Below are 16171 nucleotides of genomic sequence, written 5' to 3'. Positions count from 1 at the left end.
AGTAAGAAGTGCTTGTCTCTAACCAGGGCCCCAGGAGTATTAAACAGCATCTGGAGTCCCTGCTTATCATAAAGATGCCCAGTTCCCATTCTGAACTGCTTCAAAGAAGAATTCTTTATAAAAACCTTGTTTGGAATTCTGGGTGCATATCACAAGTTATTAACTGTTATTGGGGAATGAATTAATTTGCATTTGAGATTCTTTCCCCTTCCTTTTCCAGGTGCTAAAGCTACACCAGCTGTTGTCTCAGCTGGGTTTCCAGAAGAGATGCTGGTGACAGCATTAGTCTAGTTTGTGTTGAACTATTGGACTGTCTGTTGCTGCTGCATTGAGTTGAGGACAGGAGTGGTAGGGTATTAGGGGCAAACAAAGCCTTTGGGTTTTTTTATTTAGTTTCCACCATAGTGCAGGGGAGGTTTGCTTCCTCCTGGAAATCACAATGCTCAGGCTAGCCTCAGAAAAGAAGGGATTGTTACTGCCCAACTCTGAAACCTAATCTACTTCTGGCAAACTCTGAGGCTCTGATAAGGCAGTATTTTTAGATTGCCTTAATGCACCCCAGAGATTAGAAAATTATGAAAATTATGAAAATACCTAAAGTAGAAGTGTTATTTTCTAAGATGAAAGGATGAATTGAAATAATGGAAATACCACATATGCTGGCCCTCAATCTCCCTATCATCCTGAGGCCTCAGAAAGGTATAAATTATATAGAGTGTTTGGGGGGGGGGGGAAATGAATCAGGAAGCCCAAGAAATCTAGGCTGTCAGACAAAGAGCATGGGGCTGGGATCCAGGCCATTCTTGGTGATACCAGGACCTGTAGCCATCAGTTAGCAGTGGTGCAGCCCCTCACAGGGTTATCTGTCCTGAGCCTGTCATCTGGCTGCAGCTGCAGTGCTCTCCCTGAAGGAGAAGTCTCTGCTAGTGAGAAGATACTGAGGACTTTACAAAATCAACCTCTTAATCTCCTCCTCCCTGCAGAGCAACATCCAAGGTGGGGCAGCCAGGGCTGTTGGGGTTGTGAGCTCTCTTGAGGAGCTGCTGAACTGTTACAGTCAGCACCCAGCACCACATTTATCTGTTAGAAGATCTGCTGATGTAATTCTGTGTGAAAGTAAAATTTAACAGTGGTGAAAGTCACCAGAATGGTGATTTTTTTTCCAGCTCCCAAGGAATCCTTTGCCAAGGCAGGGGAGGGAAGAGTCATGAATTTCTTGCCAGCAAGGAGGCATTTCCTAGTTTAGCCTCCTTCTCCCTCCAATCCCCAAAACATATGGGATCCAGTGCTACTACAGTCTGCCTGGCTCCATGATGAGCCCATTAATAAACACAGCTTACCAGGGCAAAAAGAAGGGTAAAAGCTCACTGCTGTCAGCTGACTCTTTTTTTCCTATTTTTAATGTGATTTCCAAGGACTGTCAGCCCAGATCCTCTCTGAGGACACTTTGCAGTTTCTTCATGAGCCCTTTGTGTTTTGCAGCCCAGTGCAGGGTGGTGTCCAAGAAGCTTCCAAGGGCTCAGAGGTTCCCAGCAATCTCCAGATAGTGTCCCCATCTCCTGGCTTAGCTGGATTGTAGGGGGATTTGGAAGTTTGTATGGAGCTTCTCCTTCCATAAACCAAATACAAGAAGCATGCTTTGGTCAGGATGACCCTGTGTATGAACACCAGGGGCTTTCACAGTTTCACAGCCCCTGTGCTGTCATGCAGTATGTGTAGGTCTAGTAAAAGAAATGGCCCCTGGGTCATCTGCAGATGGGTGCACAGAGAAAGACCTCACTGTGTTCCTTTGTCTTAATTTCTGTAGTACTCCATGGCTCCTTTGGAGTGAGGCAGGAACTTGGTACATTAATTGCTTCTCTTGGGCATTTAGGGCTCAGTTGTGGCCAAGAGATAAGGTGAGGGTAGCACACACCCATGCCTGCCCTGTTCTCTGAGTGATAGGAGGTTATCTGGGATACCTGCCTGGTGGAAGGGGGTGGTCTGACAGGGACACACATCTCTGAATGTAAATAAAGAAAATTAAATAAACATTTCATTCTTAAAAACTGCTCTCATCAGAAACTGGTTTGAAGTTCATTTGGTCAAACAGGAGCCTCTGAGAAATCAGATGAAGAAAGAACTTGCTAATATCAACCCTTGCACTGCTCCCATTCTAGAACAAGCTCCAGCAGCTAACTGAGGTCCTCTTCCCTGTGGATTTGAGCTCTGCTGTCTTGAGGACACCCTGAGGAACACCAGTGTTTGTAGAGACCAGCCCAGTGGTGTGAGGCTATGGGAAGGGGCAGTTGCAGAATTCCTCCCATATCACACTAGGTTTTCACCCATTTTTGTAGCAATAGCTGTATTTCCCAGAGCAGACTCCTGGTAGGTCCTTGCCCTCCTGTCTTGTAGCTGCCCTCTCCCCACCACTGACACAGAGCAATCCAGTGACACCAGGGTCAGTGCTGGAAGGGCCTGCCCTGTCTCTAATTTGTCTCAGTTTGGTTTATGAAATGAGAAAGGGCAGGTGAGGCCAGGCAGCTCTCAGAAGGGGGCTGGGGGTCTGCTGAGCACAGGCTGAGATAACCTTGAGTCTCACTGATGAGCTTTGGGAAAGGAAGGACAAACGTTGGATGTATGTTTCTTCTAATTGAATCAGCTCTTTCTTGCCTTCCCCTCTGCCATACTGGGTGGCTTAAAGATCTCTGTTGTGCTTGAGTGACAGGCTGTGTCAATATGTAGTTGCTTAGTAAGTTAATTAACCTGCAGCTAAATCCAGGCAATGGCTAACTGGAGCTGTTTTTTATATTTAAGCAAACTGCATCTAATCTTTCCAATGTATTTTGCTGAGCATGTAATTAAATAAGCATGACCCTGCAGTCTTTGTCATGAATGCTTCCTGTTTTATAATTGTGATGATCTGAGAGATGTAATTAAGGGGTTCTTAATTTCCCATAATTGGTGGTACTCCAGGTATAGCAATGCAGACACAACTTGCAATGCCTTAAAAACTTACAAGTTGTATTTATCTGTATTTGGAGGAATAACCCTGGGGAGATGCTTTTTGAAAATTGCCATAACTTCTGCTTCTGCTCTTCAAGGTTTTCAGATGTCATCCTGGCAACAATTTTGGCTACCAAGTCAGATATGTGTGGCAAAAAGTTTGAACTGAAGATCGATAACGTTCGCTTTGTTGGCCACCCCACACTGCTGCAGCATGCCCTGGGGCAGGTACAGTATCAGGTCCTCTCTGGGGAATTGCTTTCTCTTTTGATCCTGCTTTTACTCCTTGATGCTCAAAGCTGTCTTTTATTTCCATCCAGATTTCCATTCCAGACAGATAGAGTGATTGGCAAGTGGAGGGGCCTGGGTGTGTGTCAGTGTCCACAGGAGCTCCCTTCTGGTTACTGTGGACAAGCAGTGTGGGTAAAGAGAACTAATACTAAGCAGTCCAGCTCAAAAAGCTGTTTCTCACTATTTTAGTTACTGCAAGTTAGCTTTTTAGCACCTCTAATTAGTGTAGCAGTTAAAAAAAAAAAGACCAACACCCAAACCCTTAACAAATGGTAGAAGCCTTGTTTGACATTTAACTGGCACTGGTGCTGATGATGGTTCACAAGGCTCAGTTGGAATAAGGAGAGTGTTGATATAGGTCTAAAATCTTCTTATGGACAAAGTCAGGCTGCTGTTTGCATTGGGACCTCGTGCCAGGGCCTGTTCTAGCTGCCTTCATTTACACTTTAGAACACAAAACAAAACAGTTGCCACCTAGGCTACAGAAAGGCTCCTGCTTAAATTTAGGAAAGAATTTACATTCTTCTGTGAGTAAAATGTTCCCTGTCCCATTCCTCCTTCCTGATAGACTGTAAGAATGAGCTAGGCCTTGGTAATTTCTGAATCCAGCACAGATCTCTGTCACTGAACTGCTTTACAGAATCACCAGGGCTGGAAAAGGCCTCCAAGAGCACAGAGACCAACCATCAGATTTAAGCTAATTTTCATCAGATTTACTTAGTGTTAATTAAAAAAAAAAAAGTATATCTTCTTGCCAGTTCTCTCATCCTTTCTATTTATAATTAGAAGTGCAAACAGATTGTTGGCTGCTTGATAGTCAGAGGACCAGACTGCATTAATCCAAGTGAGGAGCTGGCTAGTGTTCTACTTTTAAAACTCAGTCATGAGCCTTCATGGGTTCATTTGGGTCCAATTTTGGGGCCCTTTTGCAGTTAGGACAAAGCTAGATGGAGCCCCTTCCCACACAGCAGTCACTGGAATAACCTGACAGTCTCTGGTTTGGGATTCTTTGGAGTTCCACAGGAGAGCTCAGCAAATTCTTACTCAGATGAGATTCAGGAGTCACAAGAGCACAAATATTTAATCCTGTGTGCCTGACCACCTTTCATGTAGCAATATTCTGAATTCTTTAAATTCCTTCAGCAGTTTTTTTCTAGTTTTGTCTTCTCTTTTATTTTTGGACAAGAGGTGATACGGAATCCAGCTTGCATCCCAATTGATGGTGGCAGTTTCTTTGATTTTAAGGAAGGAAGAGGATCACTTGGAAATGCTTTTAAGTCTGTCTTGAAGTTCACAAGATATCCTGGAATATATTAACTCCAGGAGGATGGGAAAAAACCCACAGTGAAATGGCTTTATTACCCTCTCACCACTGCCTCCAATTACACTTTAGAAAACAAAACAAAACATAAGCATGTGGCACTCTTAGTTTCTCTAACTCTTGGGGCTACTGAGTGAAAACAGTCAGATTTGGGGGTTTGCTGCTGGGTGGTTGTTTGCTGATGCTTGGGAGCTGTGAGGAAAGGTGGATGCAGCTGTGCTGTTGGCAGCTCCTCTGCCTCTGTCTCAGAAGCTGTGTTAGCTGCCTGTGCACATCTCTTGGGCAGAGACAGGACACCAGGTGAGCTGGGTGCCTGGCCTGGCAGGTTGTAGCTGTTTTCACTTGGGATGGGATGTTTATTCACCAGGCAGCTTCGGGAGTGGCAGGAATGTCCTCTGGATTCTCTGCTCCATCTTGTGGCAATGCTTGCTTGATTCAGAGTGGTTTGTCTGGGATGTGCAAGTTCCACTTGCACTGGTCCTCCCCACCAGAAAGGCTGTACCTGTGCTAGGGGTGAAGCTCTCTGCTGCAGAAAGAGGAAAGGGGATTGAGAATGTGTTTGGATCCTTGCATGTAGGGAAACTCAAACCTTTTGTTTTAATACTGTGTGAATGTGTGAGCTTGAATATCATCAGTTCTAGAGCACATGTTTTTTCTGATAAAAGCAACAGTTTGTAATGACACAACCCCAGTGGGGATTTTAGGAAAGGGAAGAATAGGTGTGGCCTGGGATTCAGAAGTCCCTGGGGTTCCCTTTAATTGCCACTATTGCCAATATACCAGTTGTACCAAGGAGGATTCAAGTCTAGGGTCCCTCGTGATGCTAAAATGCAAGAGTAAAGACACCTAGCAAGGCTGCTGTCTTCACTGATACTCATTCCCATGGTCATGACCAAAATGGTTTAAGTCTTCACAGCTTCTCAGAAAAGGCAGTGCTGTAGAATAACTGTGACACTTGAATAAGAAAATAATCATAGCTGTGTTTTTCACATGTCACATTTTGATGGGATGGTATGGTGCTCTCTGCTGTCAGCAACCTGTTACTTGGCTGTATCAGGCTCTTCCTTCTTTCTCTTTTTTTTCCTCTTTTCCCATTATTGCTGGTTCCAACTGACATCAGCCTATTTTTTTTTTCAAAATCTGTTTTCCAGGTATCCAAAACTGATCCCTCACCAAAGAGAGAGATGCCCACCATGATTCTCTTCAACGTGGTGTTTGCACTAAGGGTAAGAACTGGCTCCATTCCATCTGATGGTAGGATCTTCTTTGGATGTATAAGAAAATGCAGTAGGCTCATGTTCCAGCAATCTCTTGTAAAACATTCAGTGCCTGGTTCATAGGGACATTCTAATTTGAAACAGCAAACTTAAAAAATGTAGAACATGACACTGAGAAGTAGGAAAGTTTTCCAGCCCAGTGTAAAACAAATACAGTTGTTCTGTTCAGCACATGTTCTGGAGTTTTTTCTTTTAAATACCCAGAGTGTAAAGCAACCACTTTGCAGATAGGTATTAACTCAGCAGCAAGTCCTGTATGTGTCTTGTCTTTCTTTATTAGCTGCACTAGGATGGTGCTGAGCCCTTGTGACTCCTGCAGCTCAGACCTTTCTGAATGGTTCTGCTCTAGAAGCAGAGTCAGTGTGGGCAGCCTTAAGAATCTGGAGCAAATACAGTTTTTGCTTGGAGGTTTTTTTTTTCAGGCTTACTCTATTGACTGGATGTGTTAAGGGATCCTGACTTTGCTAATTTGGTGGTACAAAACCCTAGCAATTTCATTATGTTTGAGCATTATTTGATTTCTGAGCTCTGGCTTTCTCTTCCTGGCCCACAGGTTGCATCTGTGGAGCCACCACTTTGTGGCCTGTATACATAGGAAGAAACATTTAAAAAGAGGGAGTTGGAACAGCTGTCTGTGGAAGTGGTTGAGTTTTTGCTCAGCTGGGTGTCATGTCATTATTTAAAAGCCTCCAGCTCCCTGCTTGTGAAATGATTTCTTTTTTTCCTTTCAGCACTAGTGCTTTTCTTACCACTGACTTTCCAGTGGTGACTTGGGCATGGCCACAGTCTGGATGGGCTGACCTCAGCTGGGGAGCAAGGTTTCACAAAAGGAAAGGGAAAGGGAAAGGGAAAGGAAAGGGAAAGGAAAGGGAAAGGGAAAGGAAAGGAAAGGAAAGAGGAAAGGAAGGAAGGAAAGGAAGCAAACACTGAGTTCTGCTGCTAGGGATCCAGTGTTGCACTTCAGGACATTGTTAGAGCTGGAGCTGCTTGAAGATTTGACACATTAGGAGACATCAGGTTCAAGAGTTTTGGTGTAATGGGAAAGCACTGGGCTTTGGTGGAAACAAACATTCCAGCACATGGAGTCAGGGGGAGGCAGAAGTCTTGAAACCAATGCTGCTTCATTGCAAGAGCTGGGTGAGGACTGTATCTAGCCAACATTTTCCTAGAATCTAATTTCTAGTGGTTCTCCTAGGAAAAGGTGCTTTTTTTGTCTTTTGGCACTGTGATGCCACTGATGTAATTGTGTGTGGTGCAGCACTAAATGACATTTGCCAAACGAGACACTCTCAGTTCACAGAGAGCTAACAAGTTTCTGGAAAGTGCTGTGCAAGAAGCAAGTGGAAGTTTTTTCCTAGCCTGGTGTAGTGCTCTGCAGAGGGTGGGTGGAGGCACTCTGAGATAAAGGTGAGAGTCCATCTGCAGTGGGCAGACAGAGCAGGCAAAGTCCCAGATGCTGTAATCAGCACTGATCCTGCTGTGTTGAAGCTCCAGGGTTACCAACGTGTCGTGACTCAGCAAGAAGAGTGACACCCAGAACTGATGACTCATGGTTTGCTGGTTTGCATGCCAAGTTATCTCTTGCTGGAACTGTAAATTCCTTTAAATGTCTTAACAAACATGAAGCAGCTGGTTACTCACACTGGAACCCCTGGGGCCCTCCCCCCCTCGTCAGCTGGACTTACATGATAGATTTTTCCAGCATTCTGTGACTTGCACAAATGCAGTGTTAACAATAAGCCTCTTTTGTGAGATGTTTGGAAACTTAAATCGTCGAACTTAAACGATCAAATCGTCGATCATGTGTTGGCAGTTCTTACCTAGTTACTCTCTTTGTCAGTGTACAAGACAACTGTCAGTGCAGCAGCAGGGTGTGAACAGTCTGTGTGAAAGGCACCAGAGTCCTTGTAGTCCCAGTGCCTGTAACCTGAACATCCTGATATTCTGCCTGTTCAAACACCTTCTCACTTCCTTTGCTCACTGTGGGAAACCAAGTTCTTTGGTCTCTCTGCTAAGAGAGCAGAAGGCCCATGAGCAACTGGGCAAAATTAAGCAGAGAGGAGCATTGTACTGCAGATACTGCATTCATTTGATGCACATGGCCAAGCTGGGAAATCCCCAAGGCATCCCTTTACCTTTGGGCATCTCTGAGCTTCAGCTTTGCTGCTGCTAGAGAAAATCCCTTCCTTTTGCCACTTGCCGCAGAGGCTGACTTTTGGTACCTACTGAAGATGCTTATTTGACTATTTATCCCATCAGTGGAGTTCCATACGTGTGACACTGGCTGAATGAGTGACCTGTTTCTCCCCTGGGCTTCCTGCAGGCCAATGCAGATCCCTCAGTGATAAACTGCTTGCACAACCTCTCCCGGAGAATCGCCATCGTCCTGCAGCACGAGGAGCGCCGCTGCCAGTACCTGACCAGGGAGGCCAAGCTCATCTTAGCCATTCAGGATGAGGTGTCTGCCATGTCAGAAAGTGAGTGCTGAGCTTAGCTTTGTGCAGGAATATGTTTACCCAGACGAGCACTGATTGTGCTGTCACTTCTGTTGTGGCTGGGATCAGTGTCAACAAGTTGTGATCTTCAGCATTCTCACACATTGCTTTTTGCCTCGTCCAAGCCCACCATCCCTGTGCTGAGATGTCAGCTTTAGAAGTGAAGTAGCTTTTGTACTTTCCTTGGTAGCTCAGTGCAGTGATGTCACTGGGGAATGTGCATTGAACAGTCACCTTTGGATCTGTCAGGCTGAGATGGAAGAACTCATATGTAATATGCTTCACTCAACCCAGAGCAAGTTTCCCATGCTTCACTGCCACGTGCTGAGTCACCAGGCTTCTTTTGTAGAAATTTTACTCTTACATGTTTTTACTGTGGCTAGCAAACAGTTACAAATCATTTTTATAGACTGTACTTCAGAGCAATTTACCATAATAATATGCAGTATTAAAGGTAAACTCCAGCTGGCAGTAATGCATCATCTTGCTGTAAGCAATGATAATTAACACTAGCATGTATAGAAACAAAAGCACTTAAAGTCATCTCTTGTCAGATTGATAGTTATGTGTGTTTAACTGAGTTGGGGTTTAGAAGAGGTAGCAGTAATTCACTATTACTATTTTAGCACTTCAGTTATTGTAAAAGTTTTGAAAGATAACTGTAGATTAAAAAGATACAAGTTCTGTCCCTAAGATATTGGTTTATACTTAGTGGGGGAAGAGAAAACTATCTTTGCTTTGAAATCAGTTGTTTGGTTTCTTGTTTTGAAATTTTCCATAGCCACAGAAGGGCCACAGTCACCTTTCCATCACATCCTCCCCAAGTGCAAACTGGCCAGAGATCTCAAGGAGATGTATGACAGGTAGGTGGGGTTTGCTTCCTCATAATATGCTGCCTCTCCCTGAAACCCCTTGACCTTATTCCTTAGGATATTATCCACCTCTTCATGCTCTGGACTCCTTGGGATTTGAGTTTTAGACGGGGTGGAGCCATGGAAGGGTTACCTGGCAGGCAAAATGTTTACAGGATTGGCTGTCATAATCATTACCTTGGTCTCCCTTTGGTTATCTTATGGCTCTTAAAAGTTGATGATATCTGTCACAGCTTTAGGAATTACTGTTTTCTTCTTTAGCACATAATGACAAGTAAATCATAGAACTGAAAACTGGCATAATGTGAATAACACAAAGATTTAGAAGTGCTTTTAACCTGCAGCTAAGAGAAAAATGCTGCATCTAGCACTGATGGCTGGGCAGATACTTGGCTCCATTTGGTTACACTCTGCATGTCTGGACAGTGAATTTGGATTAGGTGGTGAGACTTTTAACAGAATGGAAAGCATAACATGCTCTTTCTTGACTGGATTAAAAGCTCTGGCAAGGATTTCAAAGGACTGTGGAGTGAGGAATTTCAGCAGGAGCCAGCACTGACCTCCATTGGTGTCCTGCTGCTCCAGCAGCCTGTCAGCACTGACTCCTCATGCAGAGCAGCCTCCTCCATCCAGGATATCCACTTGACAAAGGAGCACAGAAGGTTTTGGTGGGGAGGAAGATGATGTGGGGAGGAAGATGATGTGCTTCTTGGTTGGGGTGTTTTAGGAGAATGACTCTGGAGTTCCTAGATTGACTGCAGAGCATGCTGTATGACATTAGACAAAGCCTTTAGCCTCCCTAGATTGTGGCTCCCTGTTTCCAGAGGGAACAACCACAAAGCCCTGTAAACCAAGGCTCTGAGAACCTAAGGAATTAATTGACTGTAAAGCACATGAGGAAATGTTGGACAAGCTGCTTTTCTTGTGTCAAAGAGCTGTGAATTCTGACCTGTTTGGAAGGAATGGTGTATGTTTTTGTGTACAGCTTGCACAAAACATGCACTAAAGATTAAAATCAAGCACTTTTAATGTAGTCTGTAAGTCTTACTATTAAGCTTCACCTACTATTTACAGTTTTCTGTTCCTCTAGGGCTATGTGTTTGTGGCTGGGCAAACCCCAGTCTTGTTTCCAGTCATTTTAGTGACACAGTGACATCTTGTGGCATTTAGCTGTGGCTGGGGGAACACACAGCCCAAGCTCTTGGTGCTAATACAACCCTTGCATAATCTAAGGGTTAGACTGAGCAGAGAGAAACACAGGTTGGTGCTGCCCCCCAGGTGTAAAATAAGGCATTCTCCCTCCTTTGGGCATTGTGAGTCAGGGAGGAGGGGCACTATGTTTTGCCACTTTTGGTTGGCATTGTTGTGAGCAAATGTAAGAAATAAGGGGTTGGTAGAGATAGAAAATGTCTGAACATTTGGTTTTAAAGCTCTGCTTGAAGAGTAGGTAGCAGTGGTGTTGGCTGCCTGGGTAATGTGGTGGAGGTCTGCAGTGTTTTTCCAGTAATGTGTCATACAAGGGAGTAGGGAATATGCTTATTGCACCTGCAGTCAGATCAGGTGAGGGGGACTGCAGCACCTTGCCAGACAGGCACAGGAGTCAATTTATTTTTTCCCAAGCAAAAGAGGTGGTCTAGAAATAGGATTTTCATTCTGCAGCTGCAAGGCAAAGAATTCCTGAGTAGCAACAGCTCTGGAGTGAAGTCTGGCCTGTCTTTTATGGACTGAGGTTTAGCCACAAGTGACATGGGGTTGCAGAAGAAGCAAATAGATAAGAATGTATAAAATAAATCCTGTCTGTAAGATGGGAACCAGTCCTGCTCAGGATATGGTACATCCCCTCCTGGAGTGAGTGGTGTTTCCAGTTTTGGCCCCCACATTTCAAGAAGGATTTGGGCCATGTAAGGAGTGTGGGGGAGTGAGAATAACCAAAGAGGAAATGCAGAAATATTTGGGTATTTCTTTTAGAGGAGAAAAGTGCTGGGAACAGTAAATCTGCTGATGCATGCAGTGACAATGTGCTGTTTTACATGGACAGGGGTTTCTGGCATAGCCTTTGGCATAGGGGAAAAGCATGGTAAAGGGGAGAGAGCACTTTGAATTGCAGATGGGCACCCAGCCCTCTCTTGGAGTTTGGCTCAAGACAGAACTTCCTCCTGTCTGCTGATTCCTGCAGTTCCAGTCCCAGGCCTCTTGAATTACCAGGGCTGCTCCAGAGCTGCTTTTTGCCCTTGGTTTCCTGTAGATGGTGCTGAGGTATCTCAGGCAAGACCTTACATGTCCCTTAACAAGTTGGCTTCTACAAAACCACAAGTGGATGGATCTTACAGTTCAAGATGTCCCTTGCATTTTTGATGAAGTGCCTGTATTTTATAAGGCAAAAATCAGTAGCCAGGTTGTCTTGCCTCTAAAACTATTGCTGCTGTTGTTGTGTATTATTATTATTAAACTGGCAGTTCAGAGGTACTCAACATCTAGGTTCTGTCTGCTGGGACCTTTTTTGACTTTAATGGAGAAAACTAGAATGTATCTTTTTGATTAGTTCAGAAAACAGATTTGAGAGTCTTTGCTTATCTTGTCCCCAAACTCTGGAATTAATATGAAACAAAAAGCAGTGGCTTTAGGACAATGAAAGTCCAGTTGGCAGGGACAAAGGTACCAAAAGGTGTTACAATGGGTGTCTTGTTAAGTCCCTGTTCTAATGCTCAAAATGTTCAGAAATGCTGCCCAGCTTCCTGCAGCTCTGGAGGAGGTTTCTGTAGATCCAACACCCTCCAGCTGATCTCACTTCCCGGAATTAGTTCACAATCTCTGAGCCAGAGCAAATATTTAACAACCACAGCATCCTCTGATAAGGAAGTCCCTGGCTTAACTAGTTTCTGTCTTTCTTTCTGTTTCTTTTGATCTTTGCTTCTTCTGGTATCATGGGGTGTCTCACAGGTCCTGTGATGGAGATGTTAAACAGCTTTTCCTACTCACTTCTCCCTTTCCCAGTTTTAGACTATGATATTCCCTCTCAGTATCCCAATCCCTCACTATGTTTCCCTCAGTATTGCTCTCCACATATTATTTAACAAGAGATTTAAAAAAAGAAGTGTTGAAACTAAGCATTCTTGGGATAAAATGCAAGATCTGTGAGGGTTTAATAGCCTGGTAGAGTATGGGGGAATGAAGCAATTTTTGCCCAGTTACTCTTGAAGTCTGTGGGAAAAAGAAGAAGTTGCAGCAGGGTCTCTGGGTACAGATAAAGTTCAGTGCTGGCAGATGTAAAATAACTTCTGTAACCCTCATGAAGCACATGGCTCTGAGAAGAGCTTCTGGAGTTCCAGCAGGTATTCAGTGAAAATGTGTTCACATGTTGGTGAAATTACTAATATCTGTTGGCTGGCTAAGGGCAGTTGCATACATTGCTGCTGGAGGGTTTATGTTATCCCCTGTCAAATTATTAGAGGCTTGAATTATTTTCCATGCAAGGAGGGGCAGATGAAGGAGAAAACATGTAAATAAAGCTATAAGGAAGACTTGAAACTGTACAGTTGAATGCAAATGCAGAAGGATGAAATGAAGATCCAGATCAGAACTGAAAATCTGGTTTTCTTGGTTTTAATTCTAGGCTCTTGTTGTATAGTGCACTGTAGACAAAATTAGGCTGTGGAGAGTGTAATTATGTAATTAAAGCTTCTGCCTTGGTGAACTTGGACCAAAGAATGAAGGGAACAAACTGTTTTTTTTTATCCTGCCTTCTGGATGTTAAACTGTCCCTACAAGTGTTTCATGTTTGCAGGTATCTGCTTCTCTTTGGTAAACTGTTAGAACATCCCTGACAGCTTTCAGGTGGTCTCTTAACTCACTTGTCCCCTTCATTTATTGTCATGTTTTCTGTTGTGTGTATCTGGCCCAGTGGATCATGGGTTTATCTGCTGCTTTAGAGACCCCTTTACCTACCTGGATGGATTTTGGAAGAATCCAGCTTTATCTCTCAGTTAGGGTATGTCTGCTGGGATAAGCAGTCTTACTGGAGTTGCAGCATTTAATGCAAGAAAACCAGAGCTGCTTGCTGTGCTTTGCATGTGGTTTCAGGGTTTGGAGCCTTTGGTCAGATGTGAGGTGGTAGCACCAGAGAGTGGATTCATCTTTACAGTTTTTTTTAAAAAAAACAAAAAACAAAAACCATTGACTATTTATTGCATTTTCAACTTAATTTTTTTTTAAGTCAGTGCAAAATTTGGGAACAAAACCCATGGCTTTTGCTTTTGAGAAGCATTTTGTGCAGTGAATTTTCCCCTTATGAGTCTGATCATGCAGGAGGCAGGACAGGATCATGTTTGCTCTCTCACCACTCTGTTGTGGTTTGATGAGTAGTTACACCACCAGCCAAAGCTCCTCAGTGTTTTTATTGTACAGCTAAATTTTCAGGTCCCTTTAAAACCAGTATACAACCAGATGAACTTGAAAAAGAGCATGTTAGTTTGTGGCCTACAGTTGGATGCCAGGTATAAGTGTTTAAGTACCACATAAAGGGTTTCCAAGACATGTTATTTGCTCCCAGCCTGTTCCTGGCATGTTGTTAAATGTCTTGTGTGGAGGGGAAATTAAGGGGTGTTATTGACACAGAAATCAGCCTGTGAATCTCAGCACACTTGAGTTTAAAACTCAGACTGGAGTTTTCAGGGTACAAACTTCAAAAATTTATTTTAGGCAAAAAGAAAAAAAAAAAACAACACAAAAAATCCTTCTGGAACCAAAGTTTAAAATGAGAGGACCTGTTGGAAAATCCAGCTCTGCAGTGCAGACAGGATTAGCTGTTTCCTCAGAGTGATTTACCAGTTGCTGTGTGTTCCTAGCTCAGTGTAGGTGAGCAGATGGGGGCTTGGTCCTTTCCTCCCTGCTCAGTCCCACTGCCCCCAGCAAAGCTGTGCCCAGGCCAGCCCTGGTGTGGGCAGCCTTGGGAAGGTTTGCAGACTGGTGCTAGCTTAGTTCCTTATGGTATGTCACTCTTATGGGATCTTTATCCATTTTTAAGTAAATATAATTACTTACCTGGGTATATTTCACCTGTTGTCTGGATTTACAGCCTTCTGTGTAACTACCTGACTATGGTCATTGCTCTCATCTCTCAGCTTTCTGGTTTTTTTCAGTGAAAGAGGCTTATAATTTCTTTCAGGCTGAACACGAGGGTCAGGCTTTACTTTTGTTCCTCAGGTGTCCATCATTTCCACTCCAGCCCTGTTCTCTGAAGTCAGCTTAAAGGCTTAACTCAGTCCCTGTGGTTTCCTAGAATGAAGAAACTGTTTAACAGGCAGGGTTGTGATTCCATCTGAGAAGCAGGAGCATGTTAGTAGGAAACAAGCAACCTAAGCAGAACCAAAGGAGTCTGAAATTTGCTACTTGTAACACCCCTTGCCCAGCACAGACATCTCCTTTTCTTTTTACTTAGAGAAAAAGATGGAAATGGGAGGTGAAAACCTTGTGCCCCTTTCATCTTTGCAGCTCTGTTCTAGGGAATTCTCCAGTGCCTTGCAGTAGATCTTCAAGAAACTCTTTAAACTTGAGGAAGTGCTGCAATGTTAAGAGCACAGGGAGCAGAAGATCAGTGGGGTGAAGTCTTTCAAATGCCCCCAAAGCCTCGTAGGGGATAATGGCTCTGTAAGTACAAATTTAGGAAGCCCTTGCAGCTAGGAATCAGCTGGTCCACTCTGGGGACAGACAGGGTACATTCAGTCTTTTCTTGTCCTGATGGGACTCCTGTGGTGTATCTGTACCACTGTTTTCATTTGTTATCCATGGTAAATGCTATATGTATTTCTTTTCTTCCTCTTCCAGTCTCTGCACAACAGGGGTGGTCCGTTTACACATCAACAACTGGCTGGAAGTGAGTTTCTGCCTGCCTCACAAAATCCATTATGTTGCCACAAACTTTATACCCCCTGAAGCAATTGAGAGGAGCCTGAAATCTATCAGGTAAGAGGAAGTTATGGGCTTGATGCTTTATGACCATGATGCTGCTGTATCCCTGGCCATGGGAAGCCACAGCTTTCCTGTTAGCATCACATGGTTGTACTGGGGTGGTGCTGTTTCCAGTCAGGGGGACTGTATCTTCATTTTAATCGTGTGAACCAGAAGCAATTTTGCTTTCAGAAGAGAGTCTAAGTGGTATCTTATTTTCTGCATTCCACATTTACAGCTTTTTACCTGCAAAAGTAACTAACTCTTGCTTGCTTTGTTTCCTTCACTCCATTCTGTAAAATGAGCAGATTTCAGACTAGTTCTCCAGGCTTAATTGCATGCCAGCACAGTGCAGTCTTTTTTTTTTTTCTAGTCACTGGCACCTCCAGTTACTGTATAACCCTTTATCCTCTTTTTATAGGGAGCATCATACCTTGTGACATAAAAATAAGCTTATTCTGAACCCACTTATGTGAAATGGTTGATATAAGAAGTTCTTTTTTACTCACAGATTGACCCCAGGTATCATGGGCTGGGAATAACTAAGCCTTCAGGAAAAGCTGCAGTTTAGTGTGTGTGTATTCTGTTTTTCTGCAGGCCTTACCATGCCTTATTACTTTTAAATGATGAGAAGTCCTTGCTTAATGAGCTCCCGTTGGACTGCTCTCCTGCCCTGGTGAGAGTAATTAAAACTACCTCTGCTGTGAAGAATTTGCAGCAACTGGCTCAAGATGCTGACTTGGCATTGCTGCAGGTATGGGGAACTGGCAGCAGCTGTTGAAATTATTTTAAATCATGAGATGTTTTCTTTCTGTGTGCCAGTGGTGCACGAGTGTGTCTGTGTGCTCAGTGTGAGCAGGGTGCACAGCCAGAGCACAGGAGAGGTTGGAGAAGGGAAGGGCAGCAGTGCAGTGAAAGGGCTTAACACTCTTGCAGCCACATCCTGGGCACTGATTGCCCTGGGGCAGCCTGGGGGGCTGGAGT

The 16171-nt window shown here is 43.9% G+C and overlaps 1 protein-coding gene across 8 annotated transcripts in view; it reads left to right on the top strand.

Moving 5' to 3' along the window:
* The window catches only part of NPRL3 (NPR3 like, GATOR1 complex subunit), a 37468-nt gene that overhangs the window by 5682 nt on the left and 15615 nt on the right, over positions 1-16171 (top strand). For 5 of the 8 annotated variants that reach the window (XM_030460088.1, XM_030460085.1, XM_030460086.1 and 2 more), the window contains 6 exons: positions 3084-3213; positions 5749-5823; positions 8198-8351; positions 9151-9232; positions 15065-15202; positions 15785-15941. In XM_030460088.1, the coding sequence (XP_030315948.1) occupies positions 3130-3213; positions 5749-5823; positions 8198-8351; positions 9151-9232; positions 15065-15202; positions 15785-15941 (690 nt within the window). In that variant the 5' untranslated portion in view covers positions 3084-3129. Of the gene's footprint in view, positions 1-1881; positions 2368-3083; positions 3214-5748; positions 5824-8197; positions 8352-9150; positions 9233-15064; positions 15203-15784; positions 15942-16171 lie in introns of those variants that run through there. The other 3 variants (XM_030460089.1, XM_030460087.1, XM_030460090.1) reach the window with 3 other exon arrangements.

Source organism: Calypte anna, chromosome 14 (assembly GCF_003957555.1).
Source record: "Calypte anna isolate BGI_N300 chromosome 14, bCalAnn1_v1.p, whole genome shotgun sequence".
Taxonomy (NCBI): domain Eukaryota; kingdom Metazoa; phylum Chordata; class Aves; order Apodiformes; family Trochilidae; genus Calypte; species Calypte anna.
The sequence above is the reverse complement of the archived record's forward strand: the minus strand, read 5'-3'. Positions and strand labels throughout refer to the sequence as shown.